Below are 20,822 nucleotides of genomic sequence, written 5' to 3'. Positions count from 1 at the left end.
GACAGATACGGATACGGAGGTTTCCGTTCTTTTTAGGTGTCACAACCATACCTGCGCACCACGTGTCGGCTCTGATATCATTCCTGCCTTTTCCATTCGTTTAAGCAACTACTGGACCTTTGGTTGTAATAGTAGGGGCACGTGTCTTGGGGTGTAAATTACGTGTGGTTTCGCAATCAGGTTCCAAGTTAATTTCGTATTCCCTTGACAGCGTACCTGAGTCCTTTGAATACCTTGGTGAAACCAATCGGTTGCCTGGACTTAACCCATTCTGGCAATCATTTTTAGAGCTTTGATAGTAGGTAAGCCAAGAAGGTTGGTTTTGAGATGATCGACGACGAATAGTTTCTGTCTGGCTCGCCTGGCACCCAGAGTGAGATCACATGTGATTTGTCCTTTTACTACTATACTAGTGATTGTTGTGTTGGACCAGACAGTACGTTATTTGTCTGGTCTTTGCTCTCCTGGTAATGTATGTCTCAATTGTAATGGCAGTGACCTCGGCTCCTGTGTCAATCTTAAATGGTATCTCTTTGTCATTGACTTTGAGGTTAGCTGTCCAGCTCTCCTTCTCTTGTTGTGTGACCGCATCCAGGAATGAGGTGTCTGAAAAACTGCTCTCTTCTTCTTGTTGGACACTTGAAAGGGATTTTTTGTAGCAACTAGCTACACTGTAGTGACCTCTGCGCTTACAGTGATGACATTCTGCGTCTTTTGTGCATGGGACACTCGTCTCAGGAATGCTTCTCTCGTCCACAGCGACGGCATTTATCCCCCAAACTGTTCTGTTTTGGCTGTCCTCGTTTAACTTTCTTGGGGTTACGTGGAGGACCTTTTCCTTGACCATAGGTTGATTTCCGTTTTAACAAATCGATATTACCAGCTCCTTCTTCTTGTTTAAGAGTTATTTTTTTGTTCATGTACTGCCTCTCTCTGGCGAATCGTGGCTGATTCCAGTGTGAGTGCTGGGTCCATCTGTAACTTCTCTGAGAGTGTATTGTCTCTGATGCCCACTACTATAAGCGATTTCTAATCATCTCATCCTTTGTCTCACCATATTCACAGCTTTCGGCAAGGGGTGTAGAGTGCCATATTGTACTGCTCCGCTGTCTCTCCTGCTTGTTGGTTCCGGTTGAACCTAGCTTTTTCAAAAATGATGTTCTTGCGTATACTTGGAAAAACTCCTCACATTTTTCCACTACTGCAGCATACTGTCTTCGCTCCTCAGCAGTAATATTAGTGAACACTAGGACTGTCTCCGCTTCTTCTCTTATAGGCAGTAAAGAATGTATTGACTTGTTAAAATTTGGACTGTGACTCTCCTGCAAGGCCTGATGCTTCTTAAAATTGTTCAAACCGTCTTTTCCAGCATGGCCAGGCATCAGGTGTCTGATTTTTTCCAAAAAATGGGACATAGACAAAATTTAGACGCAGACATAAACACAGCACACAACTGAATAATGACATAGGTTATAGGACATAGGTTATACTAGGCTAGTGGTGATTTTTGGTACACATGCAGTTCATGTACACTATTGATTATATATAAACTCTAAGAAGAGGCCATAATTATACCGGCCCTCACACTTTGTAAAAACAGCTGAACTTTCCCTACAGTCCCCGTGATACTCTTGGAGTGTGCTAGCAAGGAGATGAAATATATGAGTTTGGCTCATTGGGTTCCACTGTCTTGTCACTTTTGTACGCTCATGCTTTTTCCCTTTGAATCAGCTTGTGTATATCTACGTTGCATGTGAATCGAATTTGTATTGTACAGTGGCCCAGAGAGTACGATTAACCTTTGCTAGCGAACAGTATACGGTGACCTTCGATAGTAGAGAGTTGATCTTAGCTAGTGGACAGTGCGATTAACCTTCGCTAGTGGAGAGTTCATTTTTCAGTCTAGTGAAAGCTTACCTTAGCTAGAGACATTTAGGGGGGTGCTGACCTTATACCTTATATTTGACTTTTGCTACATTTTTATAGAGCCAGGCACTTGTAATACACTCGCTACGCTCGGGGTACTACAGCAGTGCTTTGCATTCTAAATCCCGTAGACACATCCGAAACAGTGTATAATAATTATAATTATGTATAGACCATGTTTATTTTAATCTTAATAATTTTATAGCTGCATGTAACTTTGTGTGTTTCTACTTTGTCCACCATGAAGCCTCTACATATATATGTATATATGTATATATATAGCTTGTTTTATTGTTTCACCGTGTTCCAGATGCACCTTCAAATACAATTCCTTACAATTGGTGATCATGCTGTTTGCTCTGCCATTCATATAATCTGCTATGCACTGCTCTTGTTTCTTGTCAGAAGGATACAAACTTTGATATTTCGATACACCGTAAGACCTCGATTTAAGGCGACACTTTTTAATAATTACGTTTTGCGAAAGTAGAGTTTCCAAATGTTGCATATTTAGAGGGTCGCCTTAAATAGAGGTTTTACGGTACTTCACTCACTTTATTACAGGAATATTCCAAACTTGACCTTTCAATTTTATTACTCAAAGATGGCTTCCCGTGCATGATCGATTATCGAGCTCATGAAGCTTAGACTCGCAAGCCGTCACTGTTGCAGGCGAACAGTGACGGCTTGCGAGTCTAGATGAAGCTCATGAAAGCTCTGATTCTCCTGGCTCTTGTCCAGTCATCCCATGGTGGATACCTATATAGCCACTCAGTGTCTGACAAGTTTCTAAAGAACGGCGGTGGATGTCATCTGGTATTGAATGGAAAGGAGTTTTTAGGGATCAAACTGTACTGACAATTTATACTATTATTCCATGACTGAGATCATGCCTTCACACTGTATTACTGTGTATGTAGATCTATATTAAGCTAATACTCGTTACTAAAATTAATGTTAGTTTTGACTTTACCATACTCTTAAACTCGCTAGCTAGCTACTCGCAGCCACTGAGTAGCCTACTGGCTGCGACTCGACTCAGTCTCTTGCATGTATTTATTATATAATTATAATTATATCTGTTTATATCATGCCATTGTCCTGTGAGCCCTAGGATTAGGTCTGGAGACTCTTGCAGCATTTCCGTGTGCTCTGCAGAATGTGGCCATGCAGAGCCAATGAAATGCATATCCTATGTCTTGTGATTTTTAACCCAAATAAATGCGAGTATTGCCTCTTGAATACGAAATGAGAGTATTGCTACATCTACTCCTTCTTTACAACCTCCAATATCACAAGTTTTAACTAATTATTGACATTCCAAGAGCATGTAGGTACATCGACTGCTGCAAGAGTCTCCAGGCCTTTTCTTCTCTTGCCCCTCGGCCGCTCTCCCCTCTGAGAAAAGGTCTGGCCCCCATGCATGCAGGCTAATATTTTCTATATTGAAATCACACCCACGTATACTGCATGGTGAAACGCCCCTATTCGTATGTTAATTTTTTCGATAGAATAGTTATAGACACAATTACGCTGTGATAATTATATTCATTCTACTGGTTTACTTAAGTCTAGCGTTCCAATGTTTCTGATTAGAGAACTCCAATCCCCCGTCCCAGTGTCGTATTCTCCACACCTTTTGTAGGGCTCAAAATTTGCGAGCCCTGTAAGGTACAGATTATGTGTGGGGTTAGCCGGGTCAATGATGCGAGGTGCCCTCAGGGGAACTAGGGTAGGGTACTGCTTCATAGCGTAGCACTGCTCCCAGTATATGCTGCATGTGTGTATGTGTGTGTGTGCGTGCGTGCGTGGGGGGGGGATTAATTTTGTGACAGTTGGCACTGTTTATAATAATATAACAGTGTATGATGTCATGTATGATGTCATAGGAACTATGTAACAGCAGTTGATCTTATGTAAAGTCCAGTTGTGCAATGATTATCAATTTGATTAAGTGAGTCTATCCTGCTACAATAACTAGCCAAGGCACACGTCTACAAATTTTACTGTAGAAAAGAGCTTGGTTCACTTATAAGATTAAGGCACAGGTTGTACTTCACTTGATTATCCGGACACCTTTAATTTCCAGAGGCAGGCCAGATATCTGAATAATTATATACCGGATAATCGAATGGATAAACCACGCCTTTATCTACCCACTTAACAAACAGCAGTGCAAATTTAGTGTGGTGCATGCAGCATGCATGGAGACATATTTTCTGCGCATGTGCAGACGACCACATACACTAAATTTGCACTGCTGTTTGTGAGTAGATAAAGGCGTAGTTTATCCATTCGATTATCCGGTAACAGTATAGTATAGTAACAGATATAATGCGCATGCATGCATATTTAATGGACTCGCTCATTTTCTGATTATTAGTTGAACATGATTATATCGTGGTGAACTGAATATGACAAGTCGAGTAGCCGAGGTTCCACTTTATATACTGTTATAGCAACAGCTTGTCGCCTTTATGTTAAATGAATAACCGGCTATAACTCACTTGACTTTGTCACAGTTGTATACAATACTCTTCACCTCTTCTGTGGCACTGCAAGTAATTTCATTACAGTTGGTGCAAATCAGTGATTGCTACCATATGTACACTGTACAAACAATTTGTTTATTTATTAATCAGCTATAATTATAGCACTTAAAGTTGCAGAAATATATTACGTATAATTTATAGCAATGTATATAATTATGTTGTATACTTATAATTATATATAATTATATATAATTATACAGTATAGTAGTATGTATATATACAGTATAGTAGTATGTATATAGTTATATATACAGTATAGTAGTTAGCCTCGATCCCAGGCCGAGTTTTCGCTTTTATAACGGTTAGGCGAACAACTGGGCCTGGTACTAGTTGTCTGCGCATGCGTCAATCGTTCGTCAGATTCTGACGAATGGATATTCTTGTTCACTTTCGTGACATTTATATTCGTGTACTATCGTGTACTAGAAGTCAGTTCCCGTTTTATCATTATTGGAATCGATTGGAATGGCTCTTAGCTGAAGCTTCTCTCTTCTCTGAAGCTTATTCTGAAGACTGAACAACAAGGGAAGAGGTATAAAGCTTTGTCAAGCTTGTTAAGGTCAGATATTTTTGCGTGGGCCCTATGGCCGGCTATGCTATCAAGTCTTGTTCATGTTTGGCAAGAATGTAGGTAGACTATAGTTTCATCATTAATATGGTGGATCAAGTGAAGAGTGTGAGCTAGAGAACTTGGTGCTGCCATCATCAGCTCGTCGACAATGACACTATAACCGAGAAATTTAATATGTATAGATCTACACGTATTTAAAATGTCTACTTCTCTGTACAGGAGCAATGGCTAATATCCAGCTATCCCAACAGTGCTCCTCTTGGCTATACTAACGGACGAGACTGGACAGTTTGAGGTAAGGGTTTAACCGTCTTTGGTTTCTTTTAATATTGTCCTATACTCACAGACACAGGACTGGAGTATGACCTGCTCATTCGAGTGTTGCTGGGTAGCTCAGAGACATCAAGAGAATCTACGTTTTCTCAAGCAATGAGTTACGAGTTGGGGCCTAGAATCAGAGAAGTCCAGCAGCCTGCTAAATCTTTTTGAAACGTAATTTGAAGGCATTCAATCATCCTGAAGTTGCCCTGGGTCACTGTAATTGTGCTGCAGCACAACTGGCAACTCCCCAGGCCTTTGTGAAGCAGCTCCCTATGTGCATCTTTTGTGTACTCACTCTGTGCATTTTCTGTGTACAAATTTCCATTATTGATTTATTAAATATTTTTGCCGACCACAAATATACAATGAAAATTTGACGCATGCGCAGACAACTAGTACCAGGCCCAGTTGTTTGCCTAACCGTTATAAAAGCGAAAACTCGGCCTGGGATCGAGGCTATATAGTAGTATGTTTTCGATTTATGTAATTATTAGCTAGGCCTATATATATACTATGCTCTCATAGTTACTTCCTTACCTGCCCACTAACTGTACATGCATGCATGTACTTATATATAGCTATATATACCTCCCTTATTCACCCACTCATTGATGTACATTGTACCCATTGTACCCTTGGTTACCTCTCTACCCGCCCACTCACTGTTGTGCCAGTGTCTCTGGACTGAGTGTGGAGAACACACCCAGTGTCTTGTGAGCATTCTCGTAGGCGTGGATGACCAGGAGGGAGAGCAGATAGGAGGAGGGCCTCCCTCGTCCCCCTGTACATTGCCTCCACTTGAGCGCACGCCATGCCTTTGCTCGACGAATGAACTCACGGCAAAAATTACCTCTCTAAATGAGATAAACAACAAAACTCACACTGCATTAATTTTGTTATAATCATATAGTGATGATACTTTTTTTATGTATTAATGAAATTATCTGTAATGGCAGAACTGCTTTCTCATAATCATGCATGCTTGTAAGCAAGACTAAAACGTCTCCTATACTTTCACATATAAGACATCTATAGTATAGTAAACGGTCTCTTTCTCACCCGAGTAGCTTGATTTTTTAGAAACTGGATCTGCCATTTTGCAGCACACTGAGTAAACCTACAGAGACAGACCAAAGCGTAATAATAAATTACCTGCCAATTAGTACCAACTCACAATTTTCTGTGTACTGGTCTCAAAGTCTCTAGGAAGGTGTAGAAGTCAGCTGGCTTTCTCCAATTTGGACTGACCATTATCTCAATCTCAATCCCCTCAAATGTGAATTGCAACCCCTTGTCTGTGAGGGCATGGAATTCGAACCCCTTAGCTAGGTCTTTCTCCGAGTGCATGAACTGATTGATCTGGTTTAGCCAGAGTCCATAGCCATTCCTTATCACCTCCTTAATTGTGATGTCTGTGAGAGGGTTAGCGTTGAAATGTAGCTATATGCAGAGTTAAGTTGTCGACAAAACTCTTTTAACTGCATGCCTGAAAAAACAGGTAGTTTGGTAATAAGCCTCTGCATGGTATATACCTGGTGAGTATATGATGATGTCAGCATCGTATCGTTCTGGTAACTCTGTCCTTGTGCCTAGTGACCCTCCTAGTACTATCTCCGGTACTCGTAGGCCGCACCTTACAGGCAACTTTTGCTGAAAATGGTCACTAACATAAAATTTATTTCTGTATAGCTACCTGTATATATAGCGCAAAATGTTCGAGGCACTATATTTCGTAGAAAGGCCTCTAAAAGCATTTCGTTGCATAATGCTCGTGGGTTGTTAAAATTAAGCCCTTCGAAAATTTTGCGCTATACGTTATATATATAATATCGTGTACGATAACTATAATTATCTATTAGAGCTATAGAATAATCTCAAAAGTTTCTGCGCATTATTGCTGAGCTAATGTCTTAAAAATTAGTTGCTTTGTGTTCAAATTCTTAATCGGCTAAAGCGCTTGACATGCATCTGTGTGGTGAAACTTGTATATTATACTTATACGTATAACTGCTTGGGATACATTTGTTCACTAACAGTTATTTCTTATATACGTACCTTAAGCAGATCCATCATAGCTTCCATTATTTCTAGGGCCTCTTCTATTGTCATGTCAACCACTGGTGAGCACCTCTCTGCCATTTTGTATACAATGCTAACTGATCTGCGTAGCTATTAACTCTTGATTTGATAATCGCTTCGACTAGTTATTAACTTCAACTTTTTTTTTTAGTCTTTAAAGCTGTCAATGTCGTAGTAAAACACACTGTATCTAGTTAATGATGCACACCAGCAACACTGTTGTCTATACTCACACTTGTACATACAGCCGTCAAGTTTGCACTGCATGCTTATAACTGTCTATTGAGCTGCAATAAACATTTGTATTCATTGCCAAACTCGCACATTCCTCAAACTTTCATTGTTTAACTAGACGTCTGTGTTGTACTTTTAAGATGTAGAATGTCTTCTTGTTACAAAATTGGTCAGCTGCCCAAATATTATCATTTGTGAGCTTGCCAGGGAATGTTGTCACTCACGCCCTCTTTATAGCTACCGGCCAATCCATCATAATCAGGGGCGTAGCCAGACTTTTGAGACAGGGGTTTCTGCAGAAAAATCAGCGGCGCGATAGCGCCGCGAAATTTTTTGTGGCCACGCCCACTTCCGGTACCACACCCTCTTGATTGGGGCACACCTACTGTTATTGACTATCTATTGTTCATGACTTTTTTACATGTTTGTGAGAAGCTAGCTAGCTATAGACGTAACATACTAGGCATGCAGGTGCCAATTGTGTATTGCTAGTCTAGCTGAGCAACAATTAAATGTCATTTACCTGAGAGGTTTCATGTGGCTGAGATTGTTCTAAACTTGTACACTTCCTGAATAAAGTTGTGCTTAGAGCTGAGTCTGAGAATACTGGAGCATTCAGGATTGATACTAGATCTAGAACTTAAGTCTTGGTCTTCTTTGTTTGAGGTAGCTAGCTAGCTGAGACTAACTAGCTGAGACAAAGCCAAAGTGAAACGCTTCACGGTGCTGCTCTGATTATTGATTTGCAGCCACGTGTGAAAAGATGGGCAGGGCTGCATGATTTCAATTATAGGGAGCCCTGCCCAATTTTCTCAGCAGCTCCTGGGGGGGGTTTCTGGGCAACCAGGAAACAATGGTGGCTACGCCCCTGATAATTATAACACAATAATAATTATTGCCATACGTTTTGGAGCATTCATCGTATTCAGTTAGTGTCATTATAACAGCAGCGAGGTATAATTATGGTACGTAGTCTTAGACTATAAGTGTGTGTTGTGTGTGTGAGTAGAGTGTTACAGTTGCTTAGTGAGTGCACGTAAGAGTTTCTAGTCGCGATTACATAATGATGTGGATTTGCAAAATAATGCTTCTTTCTCGAGTTGTATATGTGGGCTTACTTGGAATGCCATTGTAGCCTTTCAGAACAGTTGCGTAGCAAAATTTGTCCATGGAGTGTTGCTACTCTACTTAGTAGCACCAAAACGCTATAGCTATTGGTAGCTGCAAGAGTGAGAAAAAAGCTGCACTGAGCTGTTTCATGCTGTAGCCATTACTTCAAAGTTTTGGCATCTTTTTAGCAACAATCGTGGTCGATCATTTACCACTTTTTGAATGTAAAATCGATAATATTTATAGCTTCATATTTTATGCCTCCCTATCGAGGCATCAGCATCCACGGTGCTTTCATAATTATATTTAGGTCCCGTGTAATGGACCGCACGATTTTTAATTTATGTGAGGTATAAAGTGGACTCGTCCTTCTTGTCAAGTAGAGTATAGTTTCACGCCTCTTTCACTCGCTCTTTGTCGTCACGACTAGTGTGTGTATTGGTTGTTTTGTTGTTGTATCATAATTATAGCGGGATATGCATGAGTGTGTTATTTTAAGTTTCATTCCATAGTGTAGGATCTGCGCGTGCTCAACCAGTGAATAGCTAGCTACAGCTCATCAACGGTTTCTGGGCAAATGTCAACTCATGCACTATTTCACAAATCAACTGGGTGACAGGGAAATCCAACAAAAAGATGTATCATATTTGGCTGCCTGCTTTGATAATGTAGAACTCTATGTCGATGCGTTGGAATTAACCCCTGGCGAGCAAACTGACGTTCGGTTGAAGAAAATTGACAGTATAACCACCTATAGCTATGATCAAGTGTTTGAAATCTGGAAAAGAAAGAAGCCTTCACAAGCGACATTCAGGGCCCTTCTGGAGATGTTAGACAGATGAAGAAAGAGGCGGTTGCTGCACAAGTTATGTCTGCCCTCGATCCTCGAAGGTGAGCTCGAGATAATAATATTATTGTGTACATCATGTGTGGTATTAGCCTCGATCCCAGGCCGATCCGTCTCTAATTGAACGCTAGGTCGCCTCCTCGGCCTGGTATTGATTGTATCTGGGCGTGTATCTGGGCATGTGCTGTGGTTGCTGTGGTTGCTCAGGTATTCGCTAAAAAAGAGCGAATACCTGAGCAAGGTGGAGAGAATAGAACACTAATAGTGTATGTAAGCATACTTACTCCGTAAATCACAAAGAACTCCGTGTCATAGGTCTATTCTTTGCAAGTTTATTATATCATTATATCGCTGTATTTTTAGCCAACTGTGATAAACTGAAGATTTTACAGTACATAGCTGATACTTACCAGTTTCCGGTCACGCCCAGATACAATCAATACCAGGCCGAGGAGGCGACCTAGCGTTCAATTAGAGACGGATCGGCCTGGGATCGAGGCTAGTGTGGTATTTGAATGTTACATTGCAAACTTTGTGTCCTATGCCCATAGTCTACCACTCACACTCAGTGTGTCTATAGCCTAACAGATGTATGCCCTGCACCCACCTGTCATTGATAGTTTTTGTACTACCCAATAACTCACTCTTTATTGCCTCCATGCATAGGAGCTGTGAGGAGGTGCACATAATACAGCACTCCGGTCCATGGACTGTAGAGATGTCAGAACAGAACCCTCAGATCAGCTTTATCACTATGTGTGGTTGTGTATGTTGTGTTTTGTGTAAATTGTTGAAATGTTTCGATATCCCATAATTATTAATAGCTATAAATATACCAGAATGATTGCATGTACATGCAGGGGGGGGGGTATTATTCTTGTGCGCTATATATTACTTACTGCACTGCTATGTAAATTGAATGAGAACAGTAGACTCGGTCACCCTTAGACAGTGCAGCTAGGCCGAACTAGCGATGTGGCAGATAATAGCCGCGGCTTAAAATGATGACAGATCTTATATATATAATTTATACCTCGAATCTAATGAACTGTTGCACGTTTGTCCTAAATTGAGGCAATGAATCATTCATGCATGCTCGATGCACTATCTATATAATGTTTTCGAGGATTGACCTTGAATCTCGAAAATAGGTTGAAAGACCTCGATCTCTGCTGTGGCCAGTTGAACCTCTAAAATCCGCGACTAGCTAGTTTGGGCAGTCCGTGAATGTGCCTCAAAATAACCCACTAGCTAAGTTACTTAGATACGATGTTATAAACGGGTATTAATTTGAGTCATTAGGCCACTGTTAGTTGTATACTTGTTTCAGATGAGAATACTAGCTCAACCCAGATGAGGGAGGGAGGTCTTCATTACTCATTATCCCATTATTTGATGACGTCATATCCTGTTTTTTTAACTAACGAAAATACACAAAAGGACGGAGTCTAAACATAAAAATAGTTTAATTTTTTTTACGCATTGGCTTTTTGGTGCACAATGCAACTTGCATATGGCACATGGTAAAAAAAAGGACTTTGACCTCAAATAATGGCTGACATCAGCAATTAAATGAGCAGGTGAGCAAAACTGAGGAGGGAGGTAATTGCAAGTATGAAACTAACAGTGGCCTTAATTAACGCTCATCTCTATCTGACTCCCAAATTAACTTTCCATTCAACATTCATAAGACAAATTAAAAATAATAGCCGCAAAATGACCCTACCATGAGTCTAATATTTTTGTGCGCGGTTCTGTCCCGATCGAAGATATTGTCATTAATTTTATGCTCCTAAACGTAGACTACTAATTTGTAAATTATGTCACTACATTTTATTCAATAAAATTTACTTTTTCTAGTATGTACCATTGTAAGCTAGCCCATTTTCATCTGTATTAAATTTTGAACTGCAGTATAACTAGTGTTCAAGCTGGCGCTGTGCTAATGCCTCTCGCCATGATTTGCTTTCGCTCAAAAGTATAGAAGAGAAAGTATAGAAGAGGAAAAAGTGTATAAAATAATCTGTCTAAAACTGACTTGCAATTGTATAATTATGGTATCATTGTTGTGTTTTGTGGCTGCTTATACCAGGACCTCAAGGATCTAGGAAGCAACAAAGAAGAAGATTTTGTTTTCAATTAATTATAAGCGGAAGTGCATAATTATTTCATAAAGTTAGCTTATCTATATAAAGTCACTGAGAAGAAAAGACTTATTACATGCATCTATTGTTGTATTATATAACCCTTTCCTTGCCATTCGTGAAATCTGGAACAGGAGCGTCTTTAGGTGGATCAATTAGTGTGGATCCGGCCTCACCACGCCTCCATGTCATTCTATTAGTCTAGATCCGGTGTCATAGGATAGAACCTCCGGGCGACAGTTTCTCCCCCGGAGCCTGCGGTCTTAGGACAATGCCTCCCCCCCCGGTGGTTTCGTCCTAGGACAGAATCCCCGCCCCCAGGATATATCATCCGGGTACATGTCGTCCTGTCAAAACCTGTCGTATAATAAGCGTGCGCGTGCATGCGAAATGTATAGACTGTTAGCAATCAGAATGGCTACTCAACAAGAGTATGAGGACATACTGCTGTACAAGACTGCTGCCAGCAATGCTGGCCAGAAGAAATACAGAGACGGGCTTTCCACTAATGACAAGAGAAGTATAAGAGACAAAGCTCAAAGATATGCTCTGCAGCAACAATGCTTATACCTGCCTGAGAAGGACAGCACTGGCATGCATAGAATGAGAAGAGTTGTGGTGAAGCAAGAGGAGAAAAGCAGGATACTAAACATGTGCCACGATGGACTGGATGGGATGCATTTTGGGAGAGACAAGACCTATGGAAAGGTATATTTATCATCATATCTTATAAAGTATAATTATATCTGTTTCATGCATGTAGGTTGCTCAGGATTTCTACTGGAAAGGCCTACATGCTGACGTCATACAGCTCTGCAAGCACTGCGACAAATGCCAACGAACGAATCACCAACTGCAGAAGCCCAGAGCAGAACTACACCCCATCCCTGTGACAAAGGTCTGGTACAGAGTTGGTATTGACTTGGTAGGACCTCTACCTGAAACAAGCTCTGGAAACAAGTACATTATCACCCTCTCAGACTATTTCTCTAAGTGGCCTGAGGCTGCCCCACTCCCATCAAAATCAGCAGAAGGTGTAGCAAAATTTCTGTTTGACACATTTTGCAGGCATGGGTGGCCAAAAGTGATTCAATCAGACCAAGGAAGAGAGTTTGTCAACGAAATCAACACCCGACCTTTTCAGTTGACTGACATACAGCACTGCGTATCAAGTGCTTATCACCCACAAACAAATGGCCTTGATGAACGCTTCAACCAGACTCTATATAGTGAACACTCTCAAGAAGGTAATCGATTCTAGTACTGATGACTGGGATTAGCATCTCTCTGCTGCTCTTTATGCCTATCGCATATCAAAACAGGTAAAATTTTAATTATTATATCATGCATGCATATATTATTTTTTGATTGTAGGCGTCATCAAAGTACACACCCTTTTTCCTAATGTTCAATCGCCACCCGCGGAAAGCTGTTACTTTTGATATGGATCAACGAGATGGTGTTGACGCTATAGAAGATAGAGGAGATGCTGACCAATTGAGTGGAGAGGAGACTGAAAATGAAGAAGACGGAGAAGACATGGATGGAATTCTCCGAAGGTTGATGGAAATTCGTGACCGCTGTCACCTCAATGCCAAGGAGAACATTGCTGCTGCACAGCAAAAACAGAAGCAGCAGTATGACAACAAGCATAACTCTTTGAAGGTATTATTTTATATAGCAAACTTTAGCTTATTTTTTGCCATTTTTGTCGTAGAGTTATCCAGTTGGCAGCAGTGTCATGCTATGCTATATCATGTCATGGCCAATTCTCATCGAATGGGAGGGAAAATGGACTGCACCTGGAAAGGTCCATATATTGTCCATAAGATCCTTGACAAGGGTAGATACGAGTTGCAGTCTGGGAGTGGCAAAGTATTGAAAAAGTGTTACAATGGGGTACTGCTAAAGGAATACTACTCTCCAGGTAAAGTGTGGCTAGCAATAACCTCCTTCTGTCGTGTTCCTTGCTATATAATTATGCTTAAAACATTTTACAGAAACCAACGATGAAGAAAACACTCTTCCTGGCTCTGAAGACAACCACTCTTCTCCAGTCAAATCACCTCCTAAGAATAAACGAATGCCTGACGTATACCCTCTCAAAATCCTGACCTACCCTCTCAAAAGCCTGATGCACCCTCTCAAAAGCCTGACCTACCCTCTCAAAAGCCTGATATACCCTCTCAAAAGCCTGATGCACCCTTTCAAAAGCCTGACCTACCCTCTCAAAAGCCTGATGTACCCTCTCAAAAGCCTGATGTACCCTCTCAAAAACCTGACCTACCCTCTCAAAAGCCTGACCTACCCTCTCAAAAGCAAGATAAGCGTGATAAGCGTCCTCTTGACACAAAAGATCCTTGCAAGTCACCTCCTAGGAAGAAACAAAAGAGTCAGGTAATAATATATAATTATCATAACATGTCTATTTTCTTGGTAGAATATTCTGTATAAGCTGTGTATATATCTTGTACAATTCTTAGACTTCTGTGTATATGATTATAGGGAACGATGTGGCTGAAGACCCTAGATCTAAACCTCTTTGACAAACAAGTGTTGAGTGCAATAGGTGGTATGCTCTCCGACAAGCATATGCGTGCAGCCCACCAGTTATTATCGATGCAATTCCTTAAGTTTGAAGGCTGCTATAATACTCTCTTGGCCCAATTAAAGGCATTTCCACCAGTTTCCAATAATCAAGGCCCAGGTAAGACAACGTTTATGTAATTATGATAATTTTACTTGTATACACGTGCAGCTGTGCAAATCTTCTTTGTTGAAGAACGACAGCACTGGATTGCCACTTCTCTGTTTAAGGGTGAACTGTATTTATACGACAGCTGCTTCAATGGAACGCTTTCCCCAAGTACTGAGCTCCAGATAGCACAAGTGTATAGCCCATTAATTCAATGCAATGGGCTGTTGATTTCTGTGGTGGCTCTCCAGCAGCAAGAGGGTGCTAACAACTGCGGACTATTTAGCATTGCTGCTGCATATCACGCTGCTATGAACGATAATGTGGATTCTCTAGTGTTTGATGAGGCCAAAATGAGAGCACATCTCATTAAGTGCTTTGAGAAGGGCAAACTCTCACGGTTCCCTCGCACAAAGAAAGCGATGCCCAAAAGACCAACACCACAAACCATTGCCATTACAATATACTGCATGTGCAAGAGACCGGACTCTTTTGAGGATATGGTCATGTGTGACAAATGTAGTGAGTGGTATCACTATCGCTGTGCCAAAATTCGCAAAGAACCAGTAGGTAATTGGTTTTGTTCTGGTTGCATCACTTTATGATTTGTGCACTTTTGGTTATATTTATTGTACTTCTTTCTCTTGCATTGTTGTATTAGTAAAACCAGTAGGTTTTACATAGGATTGGCAGTGGGTTTGCCTGTGTTTAGCAATATTTCAATTATTTTGACTCATGTTCAAACTGTTCTATCTCTGCAGGGAAAGGCCACATCAAGAAACTGGCTGAACAGATAGTTTATTTAGCCTTTTCTCTCTTTGTATCTTTCATTTCATAATCCATAAACATTTTAATGAATGAATATTTTCATTTTAAAAATTGCACTATTTCGACGTTTCACCGCTCTTTGTCTGACTGACTAAGTAAGTAAGTGAGTAAGTAAGTAAGTAAGTAAGTAAGTTTCTTGCCCAGCATTTACTCCAAGTACAGCCATCTCCAGGACATTCTGCACAGGGTTTCCAAATGACTACAACCTGGATTACAAAGCGCTTCTTCAGATTTGCGATTGCTTCCACGAGGCAGATGACCTCTCAGTCTCTATTTCTCTTACCTAGACAATTCCGCCATCTTTAATGACTCAGCAATTGCGTTGTGGCCAATAATAATAGATAGGCGTGGCTAATAAACCGTGCGCCTAAAATCAGTGCAGCAGTGCTTTTCCAGAGCCTGAGGTGTTCCTTTTCTTCACACTGTTCAGCTCTAGCTCCCTTTCTCTGACAGGCATGCTATATGCACTGGCTAGATATCATGCTCTTAAAATGGCTGTCATTTAATACTGATTCGCAAATTCAACATAATTATCAAGCAATAAATTATTACTCATTATACTATAATTATTAGTCCAGAGATATTCGAGAAGATATCTGATTAGTCCTGTCTTCTCTTCTTGTACTGCCTCTTGACGTTCCACTTATGCATGTCATGATACGTAAACTGTACTGAAAAAGAAAGGGAATCCGACTAGAAAAACATTTGCAATGTGAAAAATTGCTAGGATTGGCCAGGGGAACCACAAAAAAGCGTGGGAACAAGAAATCAGACGAGAGCATAACTCCAATCCGTTACAACGTCATGAACATGTACAATACATAGTATATTAAATAATAGACTGTGTTCCAGATCCACCTATCAGCTTCCATCCACCACATCATTCCATGCAGTCACCAGTACGGTCCGTGCATGTTACTACGCATGGATGGACTGTGTGTACCTGTGCTCAACACTGCATGTATTAGGAACATCAATTCATCACAAATCATCATGATTATGTGCCCCACATTCTAAAATGGATGTATAATAAATATATATAGGGATTGGTCATCACTCCACCAGTAAAAATTGCGTGGCATATTGGCTGGGAAAACAAGGGAAAACTACCAGTATACATGTGATTGACGTTGTAACGGATTGGAGTTATGCTCTCGTCTGATTTCTTGTTCCCACGCTTTTTTGTGGTTCCCCTGGCCAATCCTAGCAATTTTTCACATTGCAAATGTTTTTCTAGTCGGATATATTGAGTATTGAGATCTATAACATAATAGATACAGCATCTATTGCATCTAGTTAGGCTTTGTCTATGGCTGTTTACTTCGTAGCCTAGACTAGTCCTCTCAGATTACCTGTGGACTGACTTTCACCTGCACCGCAGAATGGGGGAGCTCTGGTCCTGGGGTAGGAGCTTTTGTCCTAGGACAGAAACTCCGGGGGGAGGATTTATCCTAAGGACGGAACCCCCCCCGGAGCTCCTGTCCTGGGGGAGGCCGTGTCCTGTGACACCGGCTAGCAATTCTAGCTGGGACTCCCAGTTCTAGCTCCTTTTGTTTAGCGTGTCAGAGACTGGGAGAAGATGATTGGCACTCCCTGGCTCCTTTGGATGTACAGCTGTCCAGATCCCTAGAACATACCCTCCATTCTGACGAGTTATCAGTGCATAGGGTGCTTACTAGATTCTTGCCAGCCAGTACAGTTCAAGCTACACACAGCACCGCTCAACTATTCTCTACCCCATTATCTAGCTAAATCTGGTCCAACTAGACAGCAGACACAGCTAGTTAATTCAGTAAAGCCAGGGGTAGCCCTACTTCTACGGTTGTTCAGTACCCACGGTAACAATTCCTCTGGGCTGGGCTAACTAGTTGAGCCACGCCTCCCAATTCTCAAGGCTAGGTACATGTCTCTGTCTAGCTGCTTCTTCAGCTTCTTGCTCAGTTTTGTGGCTTAGAGAAAGGCCAGCTACTCAGGGGGAAGAGTCCAGATGAAAGTCTGGCAGCCAGGTGACGTCCAAACGGTCAGTTATTCTTTCCACCAACTTTTTAATCTAGTCTAGTCCTGCTTGCACTGCTACTACTACTGCTGCTACTCTTCCTAGCTAGTCAAAGGTTTCTTTTTTTTTTTTTTTTTTTTTATGCACAAAGAGACATCAAAGCTTACATCAAAGGACACAGATTTTTAGCCTACTTGACTGATAAGGCGGTTACCTAGACTACAGTTTGTTTGTCAGGGAGGAGCTCACATACAACTTCATCTAATTCATCATAACGATTCCTTACCCATTGTTGTAATTTCTACAACAGATTGCCAAGGAAAGAGTTATGTGGCTTTAATACCAGGACCTCAAGAAAGAAGAAAATTGGATCTGTAGTTCATGCAGTGTATAATTATAATATTTAAGAAGAAAAGACTTGTGTACATGCATATTGTTATCTATAGTAGTGTTTTGTGGCTTACCAGGCCCTCAAGAAAAATATGATTCTGCCAGGAGGATCTGGATGTGGGGAATGAGCGCGCATGCGCATTACATCCATAGGAATAATTAAAGGGTGTGTCCAAAGAGATCAATTTCACAAATGGCTACTGCTAGCTAGCTGTTTTAACAGGTATTTTCTGAGTCTTGTAGCTAACAAAAAGCTAGCGCTTTAGTGCAAGGCTAACTCATATGTTGAATAGAAAGTTTGTGCAGACAGATGTGACAGGGCCTAGGAAAACAACCCTTATGGAGCAAACTAATAATGTTCAGTACACTACAAAGTAAAATATTTAGAGCTATTTTAGGATTTTGGTTTTCTTTCATAAGAAGTAACTTCAATATCTCCTCTAACTAAAAAAAAAATTTTTTATCCGAACATTTTTTTGTATAGCCGTTACAAGGCAGCCATTGAATTTTTTCATGCTGTTCTTGTATGCGGATAGAACTTCGAACATTAGTTTCTCAAAACGGTAGGTCAATACTGTCCCCCTTTCACCCGAAAATATTTTGGGGTAGGAAGGTGCAAAGTGAGTGATATTAGAATCAATTTGAAGCTTAAGCACTGCTTTATTTAATTAAGCAATAAAATACAATTAATTAGTTTGCTCCATAAGGGTTGTTTTCCTAGGCCCTGTCACAGATGATGCTATGAAAGATTCTGAAGAGACTGCAACAGCCTTCAATGTGAGTCAAACTAGCCATAACTCGAGAAAGAAGCTTTAGTTTGCTAATCCACGAATCAAAATCCAAGAGAACGTGGCTAGAAGCCTATAGAAGCTGTTAGTTTTCGTCGCATTGCAACCGTTGAGCAGTTACAGCTGGAACAGACACACAGACACACAGACACACACACACACACACACACACACACACAGTCAGCTTTACCGTATCCCTGGTGCGGCTACGCCTCGAGGCATAATTATATACGTAGGTGTTAGCCTCGATTCAAAGGCCGATTAATTTAACGGCCTGGAATCTAGGCTATGTAGCATGCTCGATCACCATAAAAAGCTCTTGCGCATGCCAAATGGAGGTAACATCACCTGAGATGATACGCCCCCAGACCAAATGGGATGATTTTCACATAGATAGAAGAGGGAGGGATTGGAAACGAACGACAATTTCAATGATATCCGTTGAAACACTCCTTGTCTTGTTACGTAATCACGTTCTGGCGGGATTGTAACAAAGATTTTCTCTGACTCAGTTCTTGCAGACGTTGTTAGAGTCTAACTTAGACTTCTGGGTTAGGCCAGATGTCCGTGGCTTAACTGTATTCATACCTGGTAAGTTAGAAACTTACTTCAGTAGAGTTGAAGCAGAATAATAGGCCAGTTTTGTAGGGTAAGGTGATAGTCAAAATTATGTCTCCCTCTAGCACATATGTAAAGCTGATTTGCAGTTTGTACCTGTGTCAAACTGTATACTTGGGTCCTAGTGCTTTGCGTAAGTATTACTTTTTGAATGATACAAGTGAAACTTTTGTACTATATCAATAAATAAAGTATTTCAGGAGTGTTTTTTGTCTCCTTTTTTCATCTCTAAAAAGGGCTAGTTGAATATATTCTGCTAATATACTGTTAGAGGAGTATTTGAAGTTTTGCATTGTCTTTGTTTGCACTTACAGAAATGCCGTGAAAATTTTGAATCGTCATTCACAAAAGAATGAATTTAGGATTACTGGTAAGCATGCTATACTGATTATTGCCCACACTATACTTTTATAACAATACCTGCAGTGAGGTCATTTGTGGAGATGGTTAGATATCTGTTCACAATACCTGGAGTCATCAGCAACAGGTTGTGCCAGGACCCCGTTAAATTGGCCAACAAAGACAGAGGGGTAAATCCAACGAGAACCCGAATGTTAGTGAATTTGCTAAGAACACAGGCTCTTCGGGTGATCAACAGCACATGTGCAACAATTAGAGGCAACTGCTGAAAGACAATAGAAGACGACCATTGCAGCTAGGTGATGAGAATAACCCCTTCCCAAAAGAAGGCAGCATAATGTATAGAGAAATCAATTGTTCACATGTTAATTCAATCACATTCACATGTTCAATTCTTAACTGTGATAAATAATTGTTCAATTCTATAAATTTAACTGTGCATGATAATTAAATGATGCTGCAGAGTGTCACGACTTCAATTCTGAGTAGAATTTCAGCCCGAACCATCACACTATGTTCAGAACCCTCCAACGAAATTAACTATCAACGCAGAAGCTGTGTTGAGGGCAACTGCTTCCTCTGGTGATGAAGCTTTGAATCTATGTACTCTCTGTCAAAACAGTCATAAAAGCTTCCTTAAACCTACCTGCATTTACATGAAAAGGAAAGAAAGTAAATGGAAAGTAATTAATTATTATTTATTATTAACAAACAGTTCAACATCACTTACTCTGAAATGGAGCCGGAGCACTACTTTCCATTGTACAGTGCAAATGTAGACCTGAGCTAGAAAGCCATTCTTGAGAACTAGAAAGCCATATACTCGAAATCAGCTGGCTGGAACACAATTTTTATTTTGAGGAAGTATAAGTAGTGATCACTTCCCTCTTTGATCTATGCTTCCGGCAGACAAGGAGTGTTCGGCACACGTGATTCGTTTCCAATCCCTCCCTTTTCTATCTATGATTTTCATGACTGAGATCTGTAGAGCTAGCTAGCTAGAGACCAGGTACGTACCAGTGAGTGATCGTGACTCGACTGAGGATGCAGTATAATTATAAGTCACTCTGAAAGTTAGATCTAAATCCAGAGATGGTGAGTGACTTGTATTACATGTCTATGTATTCCTGATTCCATTCAGTTGGCCAGTTTTTGTACAGTATTAAACAATATCTTAATATCTTTCCAGTCATTATTAATGGAAGCTTGCGAGACGGGTGATGTGGGTGTGGTTCAGTTGGCACTAGAAGGAGGGGCGGATCCAAACCAGGCAGATGAGGTGAGGTTCAATGCATGTGTGGTGTAGTGGTATCACATGATGCTCTGAATGACAGGTTTATTATAGGATAGACTCGCGAGCCGT

The 20,822-nt window shown here is 40.7% G+C and overlaps 3 protein-coding genes and 4 long non-coding RNA genes across 8 annotated transcripts in view; 5 read left to right on the top strand and 2 right to left on the bottom strand.

Moving 5' to 3' along the window:
• The window catches only part of LOC135339652 (serine/threonine-protein phosphatase 6 regulatory ankyrin repeat subunit B-like), a gene marked incomplete in the record, with an annotated part of 1,209,744 nt that overhangs the window by 136,324 nt on the left and 1,052,598 nt on the right, over nucleotides 1–20,822 (top strand).
• LOC135340239 (2'-5'-oligoadenylate synthase 1-like) lies at nucleotides 3,302–7,869 on the bottom strand. 2 transcript variants are annotated; one of them, XM_064536558.1, is made up of 7 exons: nucleotides 7,426–7,869; nucleotides 6,903–7,020; nucleotides 6,545–6,782; nucleotides 6,430–6,487; nucleotides 6,034–6,224; nucleotides 4,434–4,481; nucleotides 3,302–3,700 (listed from the first exon to the last, which is right to left on the bottom strand). In XM_064536558.1, the coding sequence occupies exons 1-7, from the start codon at nucleotides 7,507–7,509 to the stop codon at nucleotides 3,475–3,477; spliced, it is 963 nt and encodes a 320-aa protein (XP_064392628.1). In that variant the 5' UTR covers nucleotides 7,510–7,869; the 3' UTR covers nucleotides 3,302–3,474. The 2 variants fall into 2 exon arrangements, with proteins under 2 accessions (XP_064392628.1, XP_064392629.1); XM_064536559.1 differs by lacking the exon at nucleotides 4,434–4,481.
• Nucleotides 4,738–5,714, top strand: LOC135340243 (uncharacterized). Its single transcript, XR_010396268.1, has 3 exons — nucleotides 4,738–5,037; nucleotides 5,269–5,344; nucleotides 5,396–5,714. It is a non-coding gene; the product is annotated as an uncharacterized LOC135340243 (long non-coding RNA).
• LOC135340162 (uncharacterized) lies at nucleotides 13,228–15,126 on the top strand. Its single transcript, XM_064536486.1, has 4 exons — nucleotides 13,228–13,449; nucleotides 13,915–14,181; nucleotides 14,290–14,491; nucleotides 14,543–15,126. The coding sequence occupies exons 1-4, from the start codon at nucleotides 13,228–13,230 to the stop codon at nucleotides 15,082–15,084; spliced, it is 1,233 nt and encodes a 410-aa protein (XP_064392556.1). The 3' UTR covers nucleotides 15,085–15,126.
• Nucleotides 18,877–19,888, top strand: LOC135339848 (uncharacterized). Its single transcript, XR_010396062.1, has 3 exons — nucleotides 18,877–19,072; nucleotides 19,414–19,469; nucleotides 19,526–19,888. It is a non-coding gene; the product is annotated as an uncharacterized LOC135339848 (long non-coding RNA).
• LOC135339870 (uncharacterized) lies at nucleotides 19,800–20,422 on the bottom strand. Its single transcript, XR_010396100.1, has 2 exons — nucleotides 20,190–20,422; nucleotides 19,800–20,105 (listed from the first exon to the last, which is right to left on the bottom strand). It is a non-coding gene; the product is annotated as an uncharacterized LOC135339870 (long non-coding RNA).
• Nucleotides 20,418–20,813, top strand: LOC135339845 (uncharacterized). The gene is made up of 3 exons (XR_010396058.1): nucleotides 20,418–20,554; nucleotides 20,649–20,738; nucleotides 20,794–20,813. It is a non-coding gene; the product is annotated as an uncharacterized LOC135339845 (long non-coding RNA).

This window comes from Halichondria panicea, chromosome 8 (assembly GCF_963675165.1).
Source record: "Halichondria panicea chromosome 8, odHalPani1.1, whole genome shotgun sequence".
NCBI lineage: Eukaryota > Metazoa > Porifera > Demospongiae > Suberitida > Halichondriidae > Halichondria > Halichondria panicea.
This window is presented reverse-complemented; position numbering and strand designations above follow the sequence as displayed.

Bases quoted from the DNA above. Each gene is read 5' to 3' on its own strand.
- LOC135340162 (XM_064536486.1), top strand. From the start codon at position 13,228: ATGGATCAACGAGATGGTGTTGACGCTATAGAAGATAGAGGAGATGCT. The intron at 13,450-13,914 runs GTATTATTTTAT...CCCTCTCAAAAG, and splicing joins ACAAGCATAACTCTTTGAAG to CCTGATGCACCCTCTCAAAA. The intron at 14,492-14,542 runs GTAAGACAACGT...ATACACGTGCAG, and splicing joins TTCCAATAATCAAGGCCCAG to CTGTGCAAATCTTCTTTGTT.
- LOC135340239 (XM_064536558.1), bottom strand. From the start codon at position 7,509: ATGGCAGAGAGGTGCTCACCAGTGGTTGACATGACAATAGAAGAGGCC. The intron at 6,783-6,902 runs GTATATACCATG...ACCCTCTCACAG, and splicing joins CATCATCATATACTCACCAG to ACATCACAATTAAGGAGGTG. The intron at 3,701-4,433 runs GTGAGTTATAGC...ACACACATGCAG, and splicing joins TACAACTGTGACAAAGTCAA to CATATACTGGGAGCAGTGCT.